The sequence below is a fragment of the Geotrypetes seraphini genome, chromosome 2 (assembly GCF_902459505.1).
Source record: "Geotrypetes seraphini chromosome 2, aGeoSer1.1, whole genome shotgun sequence".
NCBI lineage: Eukaryota > Metazoa > Chordata > Amphibia > Gymnophiona > Dermophiidae > Geotrypetes > Geotrypetes seraphini.
The window spans coordinates 207273914-207291055 of record NC_047085.1 but is presented as its reverse complement, the minus strand read 5'-3'; the positions used below and the strand labels follow the sequence as shown (position 1 = coordinate 207291055).

The window sequence follows — 17142 nt, the reverse complement described above, 5'->3', positions numbered from 1 at the left end:
ATAAACAAACAAGGGGGGGTCACATGATGCATCCTTTCTGAGTGGACGCGTGCGAGTGGAGCTCCCTCATACCCTCACTGATATCAGCTAATATTTTTTGCTTTTCGCTACCGATGACCAGGTTGCTACCTTTGGGGTGGAGAGGACGGTGATTTGCCGCATCCGGAGTGGTTTCCCCGGCTATACGCTGTCTGGCATACCCTTAAAAAGAACAAAAGCAGTTAGAGATCAGCCCTCTTCCACCCCGGCCAAAATGGCGGAGGAGACCATGACTTTCACAGTCCTCGCAGGAGAATGGGTGCAAGAGATAACACACTCGGTGTCTGCAGCGCTGGCGGATCGCTTGAATAAACTTCAGTCGGGCATGGAGGAAATGCATGAGAAGTTTGATTCTCTTGTCCACCGGCTAACAGAGGTGGAGCAACGAATAACGGCTTTGATTCTTGGGTGCTCGTGCTGCAAAAAGAAACCAAGCTCCTGAAAGCGCAGCTCGATAAGCAGGAGAATAGGAGCCGCAGAAATAACCTTAGGCTGGTGGGGCTCCCGGAAGCTGTTAAGGACGCTGAGCTGTATACCATCTTTTCTACCTGGCTACCTGAACAGCTGCAGGAGAGCGGCATGCTCTTTACCGGTGAAAGGGCACATCGGATCGGCTCCCCACAACAGCAGAAAAACCGGAGGCCTCGCACAATTATTGCAAGATACAGCAGCTGGAGGGAGAAAGAGAGCATCCTGCGGGCTTACCGTAAAAAGGGGCCCTTGGAATACAATGGAGCGAAGGTACTCCTCTTCAATGACTATTCCATCAGAGTGATAGCGCAGCACAAGCTAATGACACCCTTCTGTTCATCACTGCACTCCAAAGGCATTCAATTCGCCCTCACTTTTCCTGCTAAGCTGTGAGTCTGGAAGGATGGCAAGTCGTTTACCCTGCAGAACGTGGATGAAGCTCGCCTATTCCTGGATAAACTCAAGGGATGATTGACTCTCTCAGCCCTGGCTGGGTCCATTGGCTGGGCCCGTTAACCACTGTTTCCCTGAGTATGACCACTGCACTGACTATAGCCTGTTGGACCAAGGTTTAGAATGCCGACGTGGGACTACGGGGTGGCTTCACCGGAGACCACGTTCAGGTTCAGTGCACCTTGGGGATTTTTATTCTTTTTCGGGGTGCGTTTTCCAGCCAAGTCTGATCAGCTTAGTTTTATGCTCCCAGGACTGGCCTCTGACTCTATACTGTGGCAGGGAGCCCACCATGGACCTGCATTTGGTTGCTTAAGATGGCTTTCTGTGGTTGCTATTTCTATCTTCTCTGGCTGACTCTTAACGTCAACATAATCTCTTGGGGCTACCCAGAGTTTGGCACTAGCCCATAGCCCATGTTTTTCTTTCTCATTCTTTTCTTTTGTTTCTTTTCTTTGGGGGCGATCAGCACCTCAGTTATTCTCTGCTCTTCGTTGGGGGGCATGGGGGGGCTCCCTTGTGAGTGGGGTGGGAAGTGTGGATTTGGGATTTGCGGGAATGGGGGAGGGAGATACTGTTATGGATGCAGAAGGGGGGGGGACGAGTGGGCTATGAAGGAATGTCTGGGGTGGTCTGACTGGGAGTGAATGGGGAGTATGGCTGTATGTGGGGGAGCGAATGTGTGGTCTGATTGGTCCTAGACAGGAGGATTGCTTCTTGATCTTTTCTGCCCGAAGACCTAACTGTCAGGGTAGTTTGCATTATGTTCTAGGCTTGTGAACATGTATTGGCCCTATGACAATGGCTGACTTGAAGGTGGTCATACTCAATATGGATGGCCTTCAGTCACCCATAAAAAGATCCCGAGTACTGGTTTCCCTAAGAAAATTGAATGCAGACATAGCTTATATTCAGGAGACTCACCTTTCCCAATTGGAACATTCTAAACTACACAGAAATTGGGTGGGTGAGGTGTATTTCTCATCGTTTGGGGGCCGGCAGCGAGGGGTGGCGATCCTTCTCCATAAAAAGCTACCCTTTCAGTTACATAAACAGTTTCAAGTACATGAAGGGAGATATGTTTTGGTCCTCCTCCAGAGAGAAGCCTTCCAGCTCTTTGAGGCCTCCAACTCCTCAATCCAGGACACCAATAGCAGAACCTGAGAGCTCCGTTTCTCCCAGTGCCTTGTCCCAGTCTGCTTATTCGCTGGGATATCAATACTCCAGTGAGGCCTCGCCTTCGTTTTCCACTCGAGGCGCCTCGAGGTCATCGAGTCCCTCTCGAGGACATCCTCTTGCGGATCAATTATCCTTTTCCTCCTTCCTCCATCAAATGGCTCAGGACTTGGATCTTAAATTGGACTCTGATTCTAAGTACTCTAAGGAGTATTTAGAGGAAATGAGTTTGCCTTGGCCTCCTGGGGAGTCTCTCAAACTTCCTCTTAACAGGCTTCTTTCTCAAACTTTCAAACAAAACCTGGAGACTCCTTATGCCATCCCTGCTGTTCCAGGCAAGTTTAGAATCAAGGTATAGAATGTATATTGCAAGGGCTTTGAGAACTCACAACTATCTCATCAGTCCCTTCTTGTGGAATCTTCCTTAACCTTTTCCTATCGTAATAAATTTTACGTTACGCTGGTTCCAATTGTAATTATTTTAGCAAAGTTTTGTATTATTCACCGTTATCATTTATGGCTATTGTAAATATAATGGCCCAATAGATAGGACAAATGATAGGTAGAAGGTGTACTGTATGTCCCATGCCATGGGACATACAATGGCAACAACATTTTTTGGAATGTCCCGTCATCCGGGACACACAATAGGAAAAGGTTAAAGAGGAGTCATCCTTCCAGGGTCTATGCTACCGTACCTCTTGGTAGAGAGGGCAGGACCATGGACAAGTTTGGCCGTCGTCTTTATCAAAATTTGATGATGGCCTCCAGGGTTTTAAATTATAATTTTATCTTTACTACTTATTTCAAGTATTTTATTGATATACTCCCTGTTTTTTTCTAAAGACCTTGATCACCACAGGCTTTTAGAATTCCAGCAAGTCATTGCTACTTTAGAACAACTCAGGTTACACCTTCTTCAGTCATCTTATGATGCCTTTGAACTTTCCTCGAGGGTCACTGCTTTCTCAGTAGCAATGCGCCGCCTTACCTGGTTCGCATTATTGATATGGATCCCGACATTCAGGATCATCTGGCCAATATTCCTTGTGAAGGCACTGACCTCTTTGATGAATCTATAGAGGCTGCCACCAAGAAGTTGTCTGAGCATGAGAAATCTTTTGCTTCCATAGTCAGACCAAAGCCTAAGCCAGCTCCTTCCAAGCCTTCTCGATCTCTTCCATCCTATCAGAGGCGTTATCCTCCGAGGGCAGCTCCTTACACTCAAGCACCTCCCAAAAAACCGCAACAACAGCAGAAGCAACAGAAACCTTAGCCTTCTGCTGAATCAAAGGCTTCTCAGCCTTTTGACTGTCAAACAGAGCATAACCTCCATCGTTCTGCCTCTGTTCTCTCCTCTTCCCATCGGAGGTAGTCTCCATCATTTTTACCATTTATGGAAGACCATTACATCCGACCTCTGCCAATAATCAGGGTCCTGTCAATAATCTGGGTGCTGTCAATAATCATTTCACTCAAATTCCACCAGAACTTCATCCAAGAGAGTATCCTTCCAATCCATCCCAGACCGCCCTTCTTCTTCAGGAAGCTCAAGCTCTGCTTCGTCTTCATGCCATCGAGGAAGTTCCCTTGGAACAGCAGAGCAAGGGGTTTTACTCCTGTTACTTCCTAGTTCCGAAGAAGACGGGCGATCTGCGACCCATACTGGATCTCAGGGCTCTCAACAAATTTTTGGTCAAAGAAAAATTTTGCATGCTGTCCCTGGCATCCCTTTATTCCCTTCTAGATCAGAACAATTGGTTGTGTTTTGTAGATATCAAGGAGGCTTACACTCACATCCCCAGTCATTCAGCCTCCCGTCAGTACCTCAAATTTTGGGTGCATCATCTCCAAGAGTGTTCACCAAGTGCCTAGTGGTGGTTGCAGCAGCTCTGCAGGACCATGGTCTTCAGGTGTTCCCCTCCCTGGACTGGCTCATCAAAGATTCAACATCTCAGGGGGTTATTGTAGCGACCCAATGGACTACGTGGTTCCTACAAAGCTTGGGATTCAAAATCAACTTTCTCAAATCCCACCTTCAGCCCTCTCAGAACCTACAGTTCATTGGAGCTGTTCTGGACACTGTCCAACTCAGAGCACTCCTTCAGCAGTGTCTGATTGCTGTCCTTCAGCTTTGCCGCAAAGTGTCTTTCCCTTTCTTCACTCTCAGCGAGCCACATGATGGTAATACTCGGTCACTTGGCCTCGACCGTTCACGTGACTCCTTTTGCCAGACTTCACCTCAGAATTCCTCAGTGGACCCTGGCATCTCAGTGGGTGCAGGCTTGCAACCCACTCTCAACACATTACAGTCACTCTTTCGTTGAGACAGTCTCTCCACTTTTGGATGCTCTCTTCCAAATCTCTCCAGAGGTTTACTGTTTCAGACACCCCCTCATCAGAAGGTCCTCTCGACAGATTCCTCGACCTACACTTAGGGGGCTCATCTCGACGGTCTCCGTACTCAAGGCCACTGGTCTAGCACGGATCGTCAGTGTAACATCAGTCTGTTGGAACTCAGAGCGATCTTCACGACCAGGTAGTCCTTATTCAGACAGACAATCAAGTCACCATGTACTATGTCAACAAGCAGGGAGGAACAGGATCTCTCCCTCTTTGTCAGGAAGCTCAAAGGGTGTGGGACTGGGTGATCCATCACAACACCTTCCTGAAAGCAGTCTACATTCAAGGAGAGAAAAACTCTCTGGCAGACAAATTGAGTCGTCTTCCGCAACCTCACGAATGGACACTCAATTCCTCGCCTCTTCATCACATTTTTTATCAGTGGGGAATTCCTCAGATAGATCTTTTGCGTCTCCCCATAACCACAGACTGCCTCAGTTCTGCTCCAGGATATACTCTCCTCATCGCCTCGAGGCAGATGCTTTCCTTCTGGAATGGACAAATCTGTTTCTTTATGCGTTCCCTCCATTCCCTCTCATTCTCAAGACTCTTGTCAAGCTCAAGAACGATCATGCCACCATGATGCTAATAGCTCCTTGGTGGCCCAGACCATGGTTCTCCCTTCTACTTCAGCTCAGCTACCAGTTTTTCCATCTCTGCTTACACAGAGTCAAAGATCTCTTCTTCATCCCAACCTGCAGTCTCTATACTTGACAGCTTGGTACCTCTCAACATAATTCTTCTTCAGTTTTCTCAACCTGTTCGAGACATTTTAGAGGCTTCCAGAAAGCCTGCCACTAGACAATGCTACCACCAAAAATGGACTAGATTTTCTATGTGGTGCATCTCTCATAACAAGGAGCCTCGAAATACCTCCTTGTCTTCCGTCTTGGATTATTTTCTGCATTTATCTACCTCTGGCCTCAAGTCTACATCCATTCGAGTCCATCTTAGTGCAGTTGCTGCTTTCCATCAGCCTATCGAAGGGAAACCCCTCTCTGCTCATCCTGTGGTTTCCAGATTTATGAAACGACTTTTCATTGTCAAAGTTTCTCTCAAACCGCCTCCAGTGGTTTGGGATCTCAATGTTGTTCTTGCTCAATTGATGAAGCCTCCTTTTGAACCAATGGATACGGCTCATCTGAAATATCTCACTTGGAAAGTGGTGTTTCTCATTGCCCTCACATCTGCTCGAAGAGTCAGTTAGCTACAAGCTTTAGTTTCTGATCCATCTTTCACAGTTTTCCATCATGACAAGGTGGTCCTCCGTACTCATCCTAAATTCTTACCTAAAGTGGTTCAGAATTTCATCTCAACCAATCCATTTTACTTCCAGTATTTTTTCCAAGGCCTCATTGTCATCTTGAAGAATCAGCTCTTCATACCCTGGACTGTAAGCGTGCTTTGGCCTTCTACTTAGAATGCACCAAATCACACAGATCTGCTTCTCAACCTTTTGTCTCCTTCGATCCAAACAAATTGGGACACCTGAGTTTTAAGCGAACCATCTCCAACTGGATGGCTGCTTGTATCTCTTTCTGCTATGCTCAGGCTGGACTGCATCTACAGAGTTGAGTCGCAGCCCACAAAGTCAGAGCCATGACGGCTTTAGTGGCTTTCCTCAGATCCACTCCTCTTAAGGAAATTTGCAAAGCTGCCACCTGGTCCTCAGTTCATACTTTCACCTCTCATTATTGTCTGGATGTTTTCTCCAGATGGGATTGCCATCCCATTCTGGTTAGCTTGGAGGTCACTCACATGTGAGAATAGGCTGCCTGCTTGTCCTGGGATAAAGCACAGTTGCTTACCGTAACAGGTGTTATCCAGTGACAGCAGGCAGCTATTCTCACAACCCACCCACCTCCCCTGGTTGGCTTCTCTGCTATCTGAACTGAGGAGAAGTGCCCTGTGCTGGGCAGGAAGGCACTCGCGTAGGCACGGTGCAGCAGACTCGAAACTTCTGAGTTTCTTCAAGCAAGTCTGCTTGTGAGGCTGTCTGCATCCGGGCTCCGCATATGACATTACCCACATATGAGAATAGCTGCCTGCTGTCCCTGGATAACACCTGTTATGGTAATTAACTGTGCTTTATTGTGTCATTAGTGCAGTGATTGGCTAAGAAAGCAAATAGAATGCTAGGAATTATGAGGAAGGTAATGGAAAACAAAGCCGAGAATGTTATAATGCCCTTGTATTGTTCTATGGTGCAGCCATAACTCAAATATTGTATGCAGTTTAGTCAATGCATCTTAAAAAAGATATAGAAGAATTAGAAAAGGTACAGAGAAGGGCGATGAAAATGATAAAAAGGATTGGACAACTTCCCTATGAGGAAAGGCTAAAGTAGCTAGGGCCCTTCAGCCTGGAGAAGAGACAGCTGAAGGGAAGACATGATAGAGGTTTATAAAATACTGAGTGGAGTGGATCAGGTAGATGTGAATCGCTTGTTTACTCTTTTCAAAAATACTAGGACTAGGGGGTATGCAAAGAAGCTACTAACTAGTAGATATATAACAAACTAGAGAAAATATTTCTTCATTCATTGTGCAATTAAATTCTGGAATTTGTTGCTAGAGAATGGGGTGAAAACTATTAAGCTTAGCAGGGTTTTTAAAAAGTTTAAATAATTCCCTAAAAGAAAAGTCCATAAGCTATCATTAAGATGGATTTGAGAAAATCCACAACATATTTCTAGGATAGCAGTATAAAATCTGTTTTACTCTTTAGGATCTTGCCAGGTACTTGTGACTTGAGTTGGCCACTGTTGGAAACAGGATACAGGGCTTGATGAATCTTCGGTCTATCCCAGTATTGCATCTCTTATGTTCTTATATACAATGGATCTGATAGCTCCCATGAGAGCAAGGATTCCAGAGATCTTAGTATTTTTATAGGAGGTAATTGACAGAACATGTATCCCTTGGTTGGGTCAGCGCTTGGCTATTACTAGTGGTACCATTCAAGGGATGTCGTTAGTAATGTACCTGAGACTTGTTATGTATACAAAGAGACAACCTGTACAACTAGTAATGGGACTTAAATATGGTACTTAATGCATCAGAAGCACCCTTATTAAAGTCTCTAAAATGAGTCTTTCTTAAAACATTTTCACAGAAGGTTGTGCTCTTGATAGCTATCTACTTGGACAGAAAAGTCTTGGAAGTGAGAGCTTTCTTACACAGGATCTCGAAGGATAGTGTGTCTGTGCATCCAGTATTATTTCTTCTTAAAATGGTTTTGCAGAAGTCAACCTGTACTTTATCAAACTTCCAGAAGTTGGACGAGGAAGGAGAAATGAGCAGTTCATTAATTGGCCAGTCCAGCAGTACTTGAAGGAACAAAGGCTTTCAGGAGAACAGACTGATTCTGTTCTTTTGGGAGGCCTATAAAAGGAGAAATAACATTTGAAAACCATATGGATTGAGGAAATAATTGTGGTTCCTGTGCAGCCAGTGGTTGTAAGTTGCCAGATGAATTATGGGCACGCTGCCAGGTTTCAGGTGACTTGCTGGACAGAATATAGGTTTATTCATCCAGAGAATATCTACAAGGCAGCTACTGTGGAGGCGAAATGATATTGTACTTCGTTCATGTTTTTTTTCAGTTATAGCTAAAGGCAAGCCACATTCAGGTACTGTAAGCATTTTCTTGTTCTCAGAAAGCTTACAGTTTAAAGGGCCCTTTTACTAAACTGTATGAAGCGTTAATGCATGCTTAACATGGGTATAAAAAGCATACTACAAAGTGTATTAAAGTGAGTTATTCAAAAACTGTTTTTTATTGGGGGGGAATGGATGTGGAAGCATTATCCACCTTGCGCATTCACATTAGCATGCAGTAACTGGATAATGCTGACTTAAGTTCTCCTGTGTTAATATTTTTGCAATTCTTGCACGCTAATGGAAAAAAATTAGTGTGGAACTTGCAAAAAGGAAAGAGATAGAGCTGTATTTTAGGGACATGCTAGAAATGGACTTAGCATATAGGAAAATTCTGTGTTAAAATATGCCAAGCACCTGAGTTACCTGGGGCAATGGAGGGTTAAATGACTTGCCCAAGATCATAAAGAACCATGGTGGAATTTGAACTGGATTTCCCTTATTAGGCTGTTCCTCCACTCAGTTTAGACAATGCTGTATTCATTCTCTAGATCAGGGGTGTCAAATGTTGGTCCTCGAGGGCTGCAATCCAGTTGCGTTTTCAGGATTTCCCCAATGAATATGCATACAATGAAAGCAGTGCATGCAAATAGATCTCGTGCATATTCATTGGGGAAATCCTGAAAATGCGACTGGATTGCAGCCCTCGAGGACTGACATTTGACAGAATCTCCAAGTCAGAGAATAAGCCATTTTAAAAATCAGGGTACTCAAAGCTGCCATAGACTTATCCTGCTTAGTTTGAGAGCAACATTTTCATACATTCCATCCATCTGAACTCGTCAGGCAAGGACTAAGTGGAAGGTGAATTTTTGCTTGCCTGTTAATTTTCTTTCCAGACCTGCTAGATCAGTCCACCATCCTACCTGCAAATCAAGTAGATCAGGAAAATGGATTACAACTGATGCAAGCTTACAGTGAATGCTGGGGGACTGATATCAGCAGCCTACCACCTGAGACAGAAATTAAATTAAAAACAAAACCCAGAGCGAGGAGCTGTGATTATAAAGATTCTAATCAGATCCCTGGCTGCATCAGCTTATAGAAGGAAGGCGAGCTGTTTTGCTCTGTTTCCATCTTCTGTAATGTAGGACATAACCCATCTGAATGGACTATGTTTACCTCATGCCTAAGAGTTCAAGCCCAATGTTCTCCCTAGCGCCTTTTAGCCGGGCACCCCGCCCGGCTAGTTTAGGTGAGCGCTTGGCTGCAATTTCGCCTCCATCAGACTTTTTTTTTTTTTTTTTTAAGCGCCAGAAAAAGGGTTTTCAGCTTTACTTTTTTAAACAATTTTCCTATTGCTGGTCAGTTTTTACGGTCGCAGTTGGAGGCAGGGGCTGCAGGCTCATTATGACCGAGTATGCAAACAGGAAGAACCCCGATGTCGTGTTTACTTTTGTTCTGCAGCTTATCGCGCAAGACAGGCTGGACATTTGTTCTCCTCATCTCCTGCACAAAGTGAAACCAATCAGAAAGAGGAGAGGCGGAAGCTCGCAGCTGCGTGCTTCAGTAACTGCTGCTGGCTAACGGAAAAGCAGGGAGAAGGTAAAGAGAAATGAAGTAGGTCCGAGAAATAGATTCGCTACAGGCTAAGGCGGGAGATAGGGCAGGGAGGGAAGCTTACAACTTGGTGTTTTTGCTTGCTTCGGGCCTTCCTGGCTGCCGGGTCCTGCCTACTTTCTGTTTCCGTGAAGGCAGGACCCGGCAGTGAGGAAGGCCCGAAGCAAGGAAGAGCACCAAGTTGTAAGCTTCCCTCCATCGCTGACCTATCTCCTGCCTTAGCCTGTAGTGAATCTGCTGACCAAGTGGGGGGGAGAGAAATGCTGTTACTGTTGCACCCAATTGGGGGGGAGAGAAATGCTGCTGCTGCACCCAATTGGGAGGGGGGAAGACCAGGGAAAGGAGAGGAGAAGTAAGAGAGATGCCAAGACAATAGGAGGGAGGGGAAGGAAAGGAGATACCAGACCATGGAGGGGGAGGGAGAGATGTCATGGCATATGAGGGGAGAAGGAGACGGATGCCAGACCAGGGGAAAGGAGGGAGAGAAAGGAAGGTGTGTAGATGCAAGATAATGGAGAGGGTGGGGGAGATGGAAGGAGATGAGAGAGGTGCCAGGGCATGGGGAGGGGAAGGGAAACTAAGGAGACAAATGCCAGACCAGAGGGAAAGGAATGAAAGGTGCCAGAGCAAGGAAGCAGAGGGAGACATACGAGAGGAGAGAGATTCCAGGGCATGAGGGGTAGGGATGGGAAGAGAAATGCTGCTGCAGCACCCAATTGGGGAGGGGGGGGAGAGAAAGAGAAGTGCTGCTGCTGCACCCAATTGGGGATGGGGAGGGGGAAGAGAAGTGCTGCTGCTGCACCCAATTGGGGAGAGAGAGGGGAGAAGGAAGACCAGGGAAGGGAGAGAAGAGGAAAGAGATGCCAAGACCATAGGAGGGAGGGAAAGGAAAGGAGCTACCAGATCATGGATGGGGGGGAGAGATGTCAGGGCATATGGGGGGAGGGGGAGGAGACAGATGCAGACCAGGTGAAAATAAGGAAGGAGAAGTGATGCCAGATAATGGAGTGGAAGGGGGAGATGGAAGGAGAGAGATGCCAGGGCATGGGGGGAGAGAAGGGAAGGATATAGAGATGCCAGAGCATAGGGGAAGTGATGGAGGCAAAAAAATGGAGAGGGGGTGAAGCTGAAATGAATCATGTACAAAGGAGAGAAAGGGCACTAGATATACAGTTTATTGAAGGGACATAGAGGGAAGATGCCATATGGAACAGAGAGAGGGTGGACACTGGATGGAAAGGGCAGAGGGTGGACAGTGGATGCAAGGGGTAGAGAGAGAGAGGGCAGAGGCTGGGTGGAAGGGGCAAAGAGAGAGGACAGATGTTGCATGGAAGGGAGCGAGGACAAACGCTGAATAGAAATAAGAGTGAAGAGAAGATGATTAAAGCAGAAACGACAAAAGGTAGAAAAAAAAATTTGTTGTTGCTTTACGTAGAATCAAGTAGTATTGTAACTGTATTGATTAAAGTTTATCAATAGGAAATGGAAACAAGGCAATTTTTTGGGAACTAAACCCCTTTCCTCAGTTCAGGACAGGATACTTAAGGTGACCATACGTCCCGTTTTGAACGGGACAGTCTCTTTTTCACATCCCCTGTACCATAACAGCAGTATACTGTACTGTCTTGAAGAAAGATTTGGCCTCTGAAAGCTAATTACTACTAATTGAAAATGGATTAGTCCATTAAAATGGTATTTTCTTATTTCTCCCTTCCCTGTTTTATTTATATTTGTTAATTTGTAAAGTGGTGAATGTTATGTAGCAGTTTTTTTCAAATTTACATCTACTGTCTTTATATTTTGCACAGTATTAGGGTATGTGTCACTGTTTCTGTGGTGTTGCATTGTATGCAGAGTCTGATTTCTTGGCGTTTTAGTTTAACTTTTGTCTATATATTTCTATATTTAATTTGTGATTATTCCATATTGGGCGAGGGTGTATTTCTGTTCTGTGTGTATGAAAAGGACATGGCTTTCTGTTAGCAATGACTGTATAGGATCAATTGACTGTGCAGGATCTAGCTTGTTTAGTTTTACAATGCATGTGTTGGTGTTCTAGTGCTCACTGCAGTGTTTAAGATGTTGCCTTTTTCTAGGTGCACCTTTGTTGTGTAACTCGTGGATTATTACTAAAAATAACTTTTTTTATAGGGGGGTTATTAAAAAATGATCAGCACTGGCTGTCATATATACTAGGTACGCCACTGGATTTAATGACCCTGTTCTAACTTTACTGTTGATGTAGGTGTTGTCTCCCCCCCCCCCCCCCCACACACACACACACACACACTATAAAGAATTAAAGCTGTATTAACATCAAGCAGCTTTCAAATGACATTATAAGCAAATAAAATAAAAATGTTTTTAATACATTGCTAATTATTACCTGCATTTTTACCTAAACTGTTTTGCCCTTGCTCTCACTTTGATTTTTATCTGCTACTTTTTTATTTTGCTGTAGTGCAATCAGGTCTCCTTCAAGGCTCAGTAACATCTCTCCATAAATTATGTGGAAGAGGTCTGGAATAGAGAGCTGCACGGGAACGGGGACGACGGGGATCCCGCGGTTTCCCCTTTGGATCACGGGGATCCTGTGGGGACGCCCCTCGTGCTCTCGGGGTTCCCGTGGGGTTCAATGCGAGGCTCATATAATTTTCCTACCTGCCCTGCTGTGAGGCTCCTCTACCATTTCCTGCCTGCCCTGCTGCAGCACACATAGCCAATCGGAAGTCTTCTCCGATGTCAGCGCTGACATCGGAGGGAGGGCTTAAGCAAAGCCCTCCTTTCCTCCGACGTCAGCGCTGACATCGGGAAGACTTCTGGTCAGCTGTGTGGGGCAGGGCAGGTAGGGAAAAGGCAGTGGTGTACCGAAGGGGGGGGGGGCGGTCTGCCCCGGGTGCAGCCATGGGGGGGAGTGTGCACAGCCGGTCAGGTCCCCTTACCCTTGTGGCGCTTCCCCCGACCGACCGACAACAGGCCCGGCCGACAAATCTCCCTGCCCTGTAGCCGCGAATCTAAATTACCTTCTTACAGCAGCTTCAATACTCCAGCTGCTGTAAGAAGGTAATTTAGATTCGCGGCTACAGGGCAGGGAGGTTTGTCGGACCGGGCCTGTTCTGTTGTCGGTCGGGTGGGGAAGCGCCACAAAGGTAAGGGGCAGTGAGGGAGAAAGGGAGGAAAGGTGGATTGGAGAATAAAAGACGCTTAAGGGAAATGGGTAAAACTGAGGGGGGAGGACGCTGAAAGGACATGGGGAAGACGGGAGGGGGGGAGAAGGACGCTGAAAGCACATGGGGAAGACGGGAGGGGTGGAGAAGGACGCTGAAAGGACATGGGGAAGACAGGGGTGGAGAAGGATGCTGAAAGGACATGGGGAAGACGGGGGGAGAAGGACGCTGAAAGGACATGGGGAAAACAGGGGGGGGGAAGAAGGAAACTGAAAGCACATGTGGAAGACAGAGGGGGGGAGAAGGATGCTGACAGGACATGGGGAAGATGGGGGGGAGAAGGATGCTGAAAGGAAATGGGGAAGAGAGAGTGGGGAGAAGATGCTGGCAGGGAAGAAGACAGATGCCAGACTATGGGGGGAGCGGAGGGAAGAAGATGGGTGCCAGGGGGGGAAAGGGAGAGTCACAGTAACAGAGCAAATGGAAGACGCAGAGAGAAGAGAGATAGTGGATGGAAGGAATTGAATGAGAACATGAGGAAAGCAGAAACAAGGCAACAAAGGTAGGAAAAAAATCTTTTTTTTTTTTTTTTTTTTTGCTTCAGGATAAAGTAGTATATTAGTTGTGTTGATAAAAATTTATAAACATTAGAGGCTCTGGTAGAAACCCGTTTACAAAGTATGTATTCTTCCCAATTAATATTTCCAAATTAATAAAGTCTCTTTGCTTATTTGTAAATGGGTTTCTACTAGAGCCTTTAATTCAGTAGCATAATTAACTGAAATAGCTATTTCTGAAGTTTATAGGGGCGGGTGGGGACGTAGGGGATTCCTCGCGGGGACGGAGGGGATTCCTCGTGGGGACGGGTGGGAGTCCTCACAGGGACAGGTGGGATTTCTGTCCCTGCGCAACTCTCTAGTCTGGAAGTGGGGATCGCATCTATTTCATATCCTCAGTGAGATCTCAGGAAGGAACCTAGTGATCAAAACATTAGAGGTCCTGTAGATCCGTTTCTTGTGTGACTGGATGAACTATATTTAACTCTTTTTTTGATGTTGTTTAAATTCATGCAGAAATAAATTGCTAGATTGAACTTAATGATTTCATTAACGCATTTCCGTTTTTTAAACCTCTATACCATTTGAAAGAGGGCGAATATCTAATTATTCACTTCTAGAATTGGATACTTCTTAAATTTAGTAAAAATATTCTGGCACAAGTGTCAAACCTTAAAAAAAGGAAGTCATATTGAGCATTGGAAAATGATAATTAATAAAAATAGTACACATTTAGGGCTCCTTTTACAAAGGTGCGCTAGTGTTTTTAGTGCACGCACCGGATTAGTGCATGCTACCTGAAAAACTACCGCCTGCTTAAGAGGAGGCGGTAGCGGCTACATGCGTGGCAATTTAGCATGCGCTATTCCGCGCATTAAGGTGCTAACACATCTTTGTAAAAGGAGCCCTTAATTTTCCCCACCACCAAATTTCCCCGTCTCGCCCCACTCCACCCAGCTACTTTTTCATGCCACCCGGCTGGAAAAAATTTCTGGGGAGAACACTGAAGCCATACAGAAAAGTCTAATAAAATGAAGTAGTGGAACAGCATCTTCAAAAAGCTTTACTTCAAAAATCGTTTGGGAGTAAATAAGATATATTAACTTGCAAAATAGGCTGACTGTTGTTTTAAAACTGATCCCCAACATTTTTAGCCCTAGGTCCTACTTTTAGGGCTCTTTTTTACGAAGCTGCATTAGCGGCTTTATTGCACGCACATTTTTAGCACGATAACCCCCGTGCTAGCTGAAAAACTACTGTCTGCTCAAGAGGAGGCGGTAGCGGCTAGTGCGGCCGGCAAATTAGTGCGCGCTATTACACGCGTTAAACCGCTAACGTGGCTTCATAAAAGGAGCCCTTAGTTTGATTATGCATTACGTTGGATCCACTGTTTTTTTTTTTAATTGTATATAAATATAGTTATGGCTGTAGTTTCATTGATTTCAATACAACTTTAATTTGGATGTAACCTAATTATGGGCCATGACCCATTAGTTCAAAGAAATATAAAAAAATAAAATAATTTTAAAAGTTGTTTTTCAACTCCAAACTATTTGTATTAAACATGCATTTTTTTCTGTTTGCACTAATTACTAAAACTGGCTTAGGCTTAATACTACATTAAAAAAAAATATTACCTAATAAAAAGTTAACTAGTTCATAACTTGTTCAACCCACAGAACAAGTGCTGTTCTTTGACCGATTGAAGAAGCAGGCTATACTCTGTCTTTTGGCTATTCGTTGCTAAACAGCAAAATGTTTTTTGGGATTTTTTGTTTTGTTTTTTTAGGAGGTAAAGGGGCAAGCAGGCTCCCTGTACTGCTGCTTCTAATGAGGCCATTCTATACTAGGCTAAAATAGATATTTTCCCCCTTTTGTTGCAGGAACCTGATAGCTCAAGTGAAAAAGCAGATTTTCAAAATATGGAAAATGAAAATGTTGAGCTGCTAGGTCTGAGAAAAGAAGAAGCTGGATCCTTGCTTTCAAGATCACTGTCACCAGAGTTCACCGTGAGTAGATGTTCAAGACAGTCAAGGGTTTTTATCAAGGTTTTGTGGAAAAAATACCCAAAGAAGATCAAGAAAAGCAGATGAGACATTAGCATGAGGTTTCTTTGAAAGTGGTATACTACTGTCTTTAATTACTAGTACTGAAATAGAGAATGACACAGTGTCGGTTACCCGCGGCTAGCCGCGTTTAGCCGCGGGTAACTCGCCGAAACGGGGAATAAAAAATAGTGGCATCTGCGGGGACGGGGACAAGGCCATTCACCGCCCCGTGGAGCGGAGAATGGACTTGTCTCCACAGTGAGGCAATCAAGGATCGCGCGGTCCCCACCCGGCCATCTCCCTCCCTCCACCTCACCTTTGAATTGAAAAGCACTGTTCCTCAACCGCCGGTCCGCGTGAAAAAAAAAGCCTCTCTTTTCCCTTGCTCTCAGTTGCTAAAGCCGACAGGAAGTCTTTCCGACGTCAATTCTGACGTCGGAGAGGACGTTCTGGGCCAGCCAATCGCTGCCTGGCAGGCCCAGAACATCCTCTCCGACATCAGAATTGAGTCGGAAAGAAGACTTCCAACTTTTTAGCAGCTGCAGCATGGCAGTATGAGAAGGGGAAAAGGAGGGAGGCTTGCTTTTTTTTTTTTTTTTCTTTTTGAGCGGTAGGGAAGCAGCAGGCTGGCTTTGGCTAGGGAGGGAGAAAGGTAGGCAGGCAGGCTTCGGGGGTGGGGGTGGGACAAAGTGTGGAAGGCAGTGAGAGGGACATGGGAAGGAGGCACTGGGGGCACTAAAGACAGAAAGGGGCACTAAGGACATTGGAAGGAGGCACTGGGGCACTAAAGACATGGGAAGGAGGCACTGGGGGCACTAAAGACAGGAAGGGGCACTAAGGACATGGGAAGGAGGCACTGAACCGATTCAATTCTGCGCACATCTTTACTGTAATGCGCACATCAATTCTGGAGGCCATATTACAGTAAAGATGTGCGCAGAATTGAATCGGTTCAGCGGACGGCCACCAGGATGATCTCGGGGCTCAAGGGTCTCTCGTATGAAGAGAGACTGAACAAATTGCAGCTCTACACTCTTGAAGAACGTAGGGAGAGGGGAGACATGATCGAAACATTTAAGTATCTCACGGGACGTGTTGAAGTGGAAGATGATATTTTCTTTCTCAAGGGACACTCGGCCACAAGAGGGCACCCACTCAAACTCAGGGGCGGAAAATTTCATGGCGACACCAGAGTGAGTGGTTGATCATTGGAACAAGCTTCCAGTGCAGGTGATCGAGGCAGACAGCTTGCCAGACTTTAAGAATAAATGTGATACCCATGTGGGATACCTACGAGGGTCAAGATAAGGAAATTGGGTCATTAGGGCATAGACAGGGGGTGGGTAAGCAGAGTGGGCAGTCTTGATGGGCTTTAGCCCTTTTCTGCCGTCATCTTCTATGTTTCTATGTTTGGGTGCACTAAAGACAGAAAGGGGCACTAAGGACATGGGAAGGAGGCACTGGGGGCACTAAAGACAGAAAGGGGCACTAAGGACATGGGAAGGAGGCACTGAGGGCACTAAGGACATGGGAAGGAGGCACTGGGGCACTAAAGACATGGAAAGGAGGCACTGGGGGCACTAAAGACAGGAAGGGGCACTAAGGACAT

At 45.7% G+C, this 17142-nt stretch overlaps 1 protein-coding gene across 7 annotated transcripts in view; it reads left to right on the top strand.

Moving 5' to 3' along the window:
* The window catches only part of CDYL (chromodomain Y like), a 161030-nt gene that overhangs the window by 62069 nt on the left and 81819 nt on the right, over nt 1-17142 (top strand). For all 7 annotated transcript variants that reach the window (XM_033934781.1, XM_033934783.1, XM_033934788.1 and 4 more), the window contains one exon: nt 15369-15494. In XM_033934781.1, coding sequence (XP_033790672.1) covers nt 15369-15494 — 126 coding nt within the window. The remainder of the gene's footprint in view (nt 1-15368; nt 15495-17142) is intronic.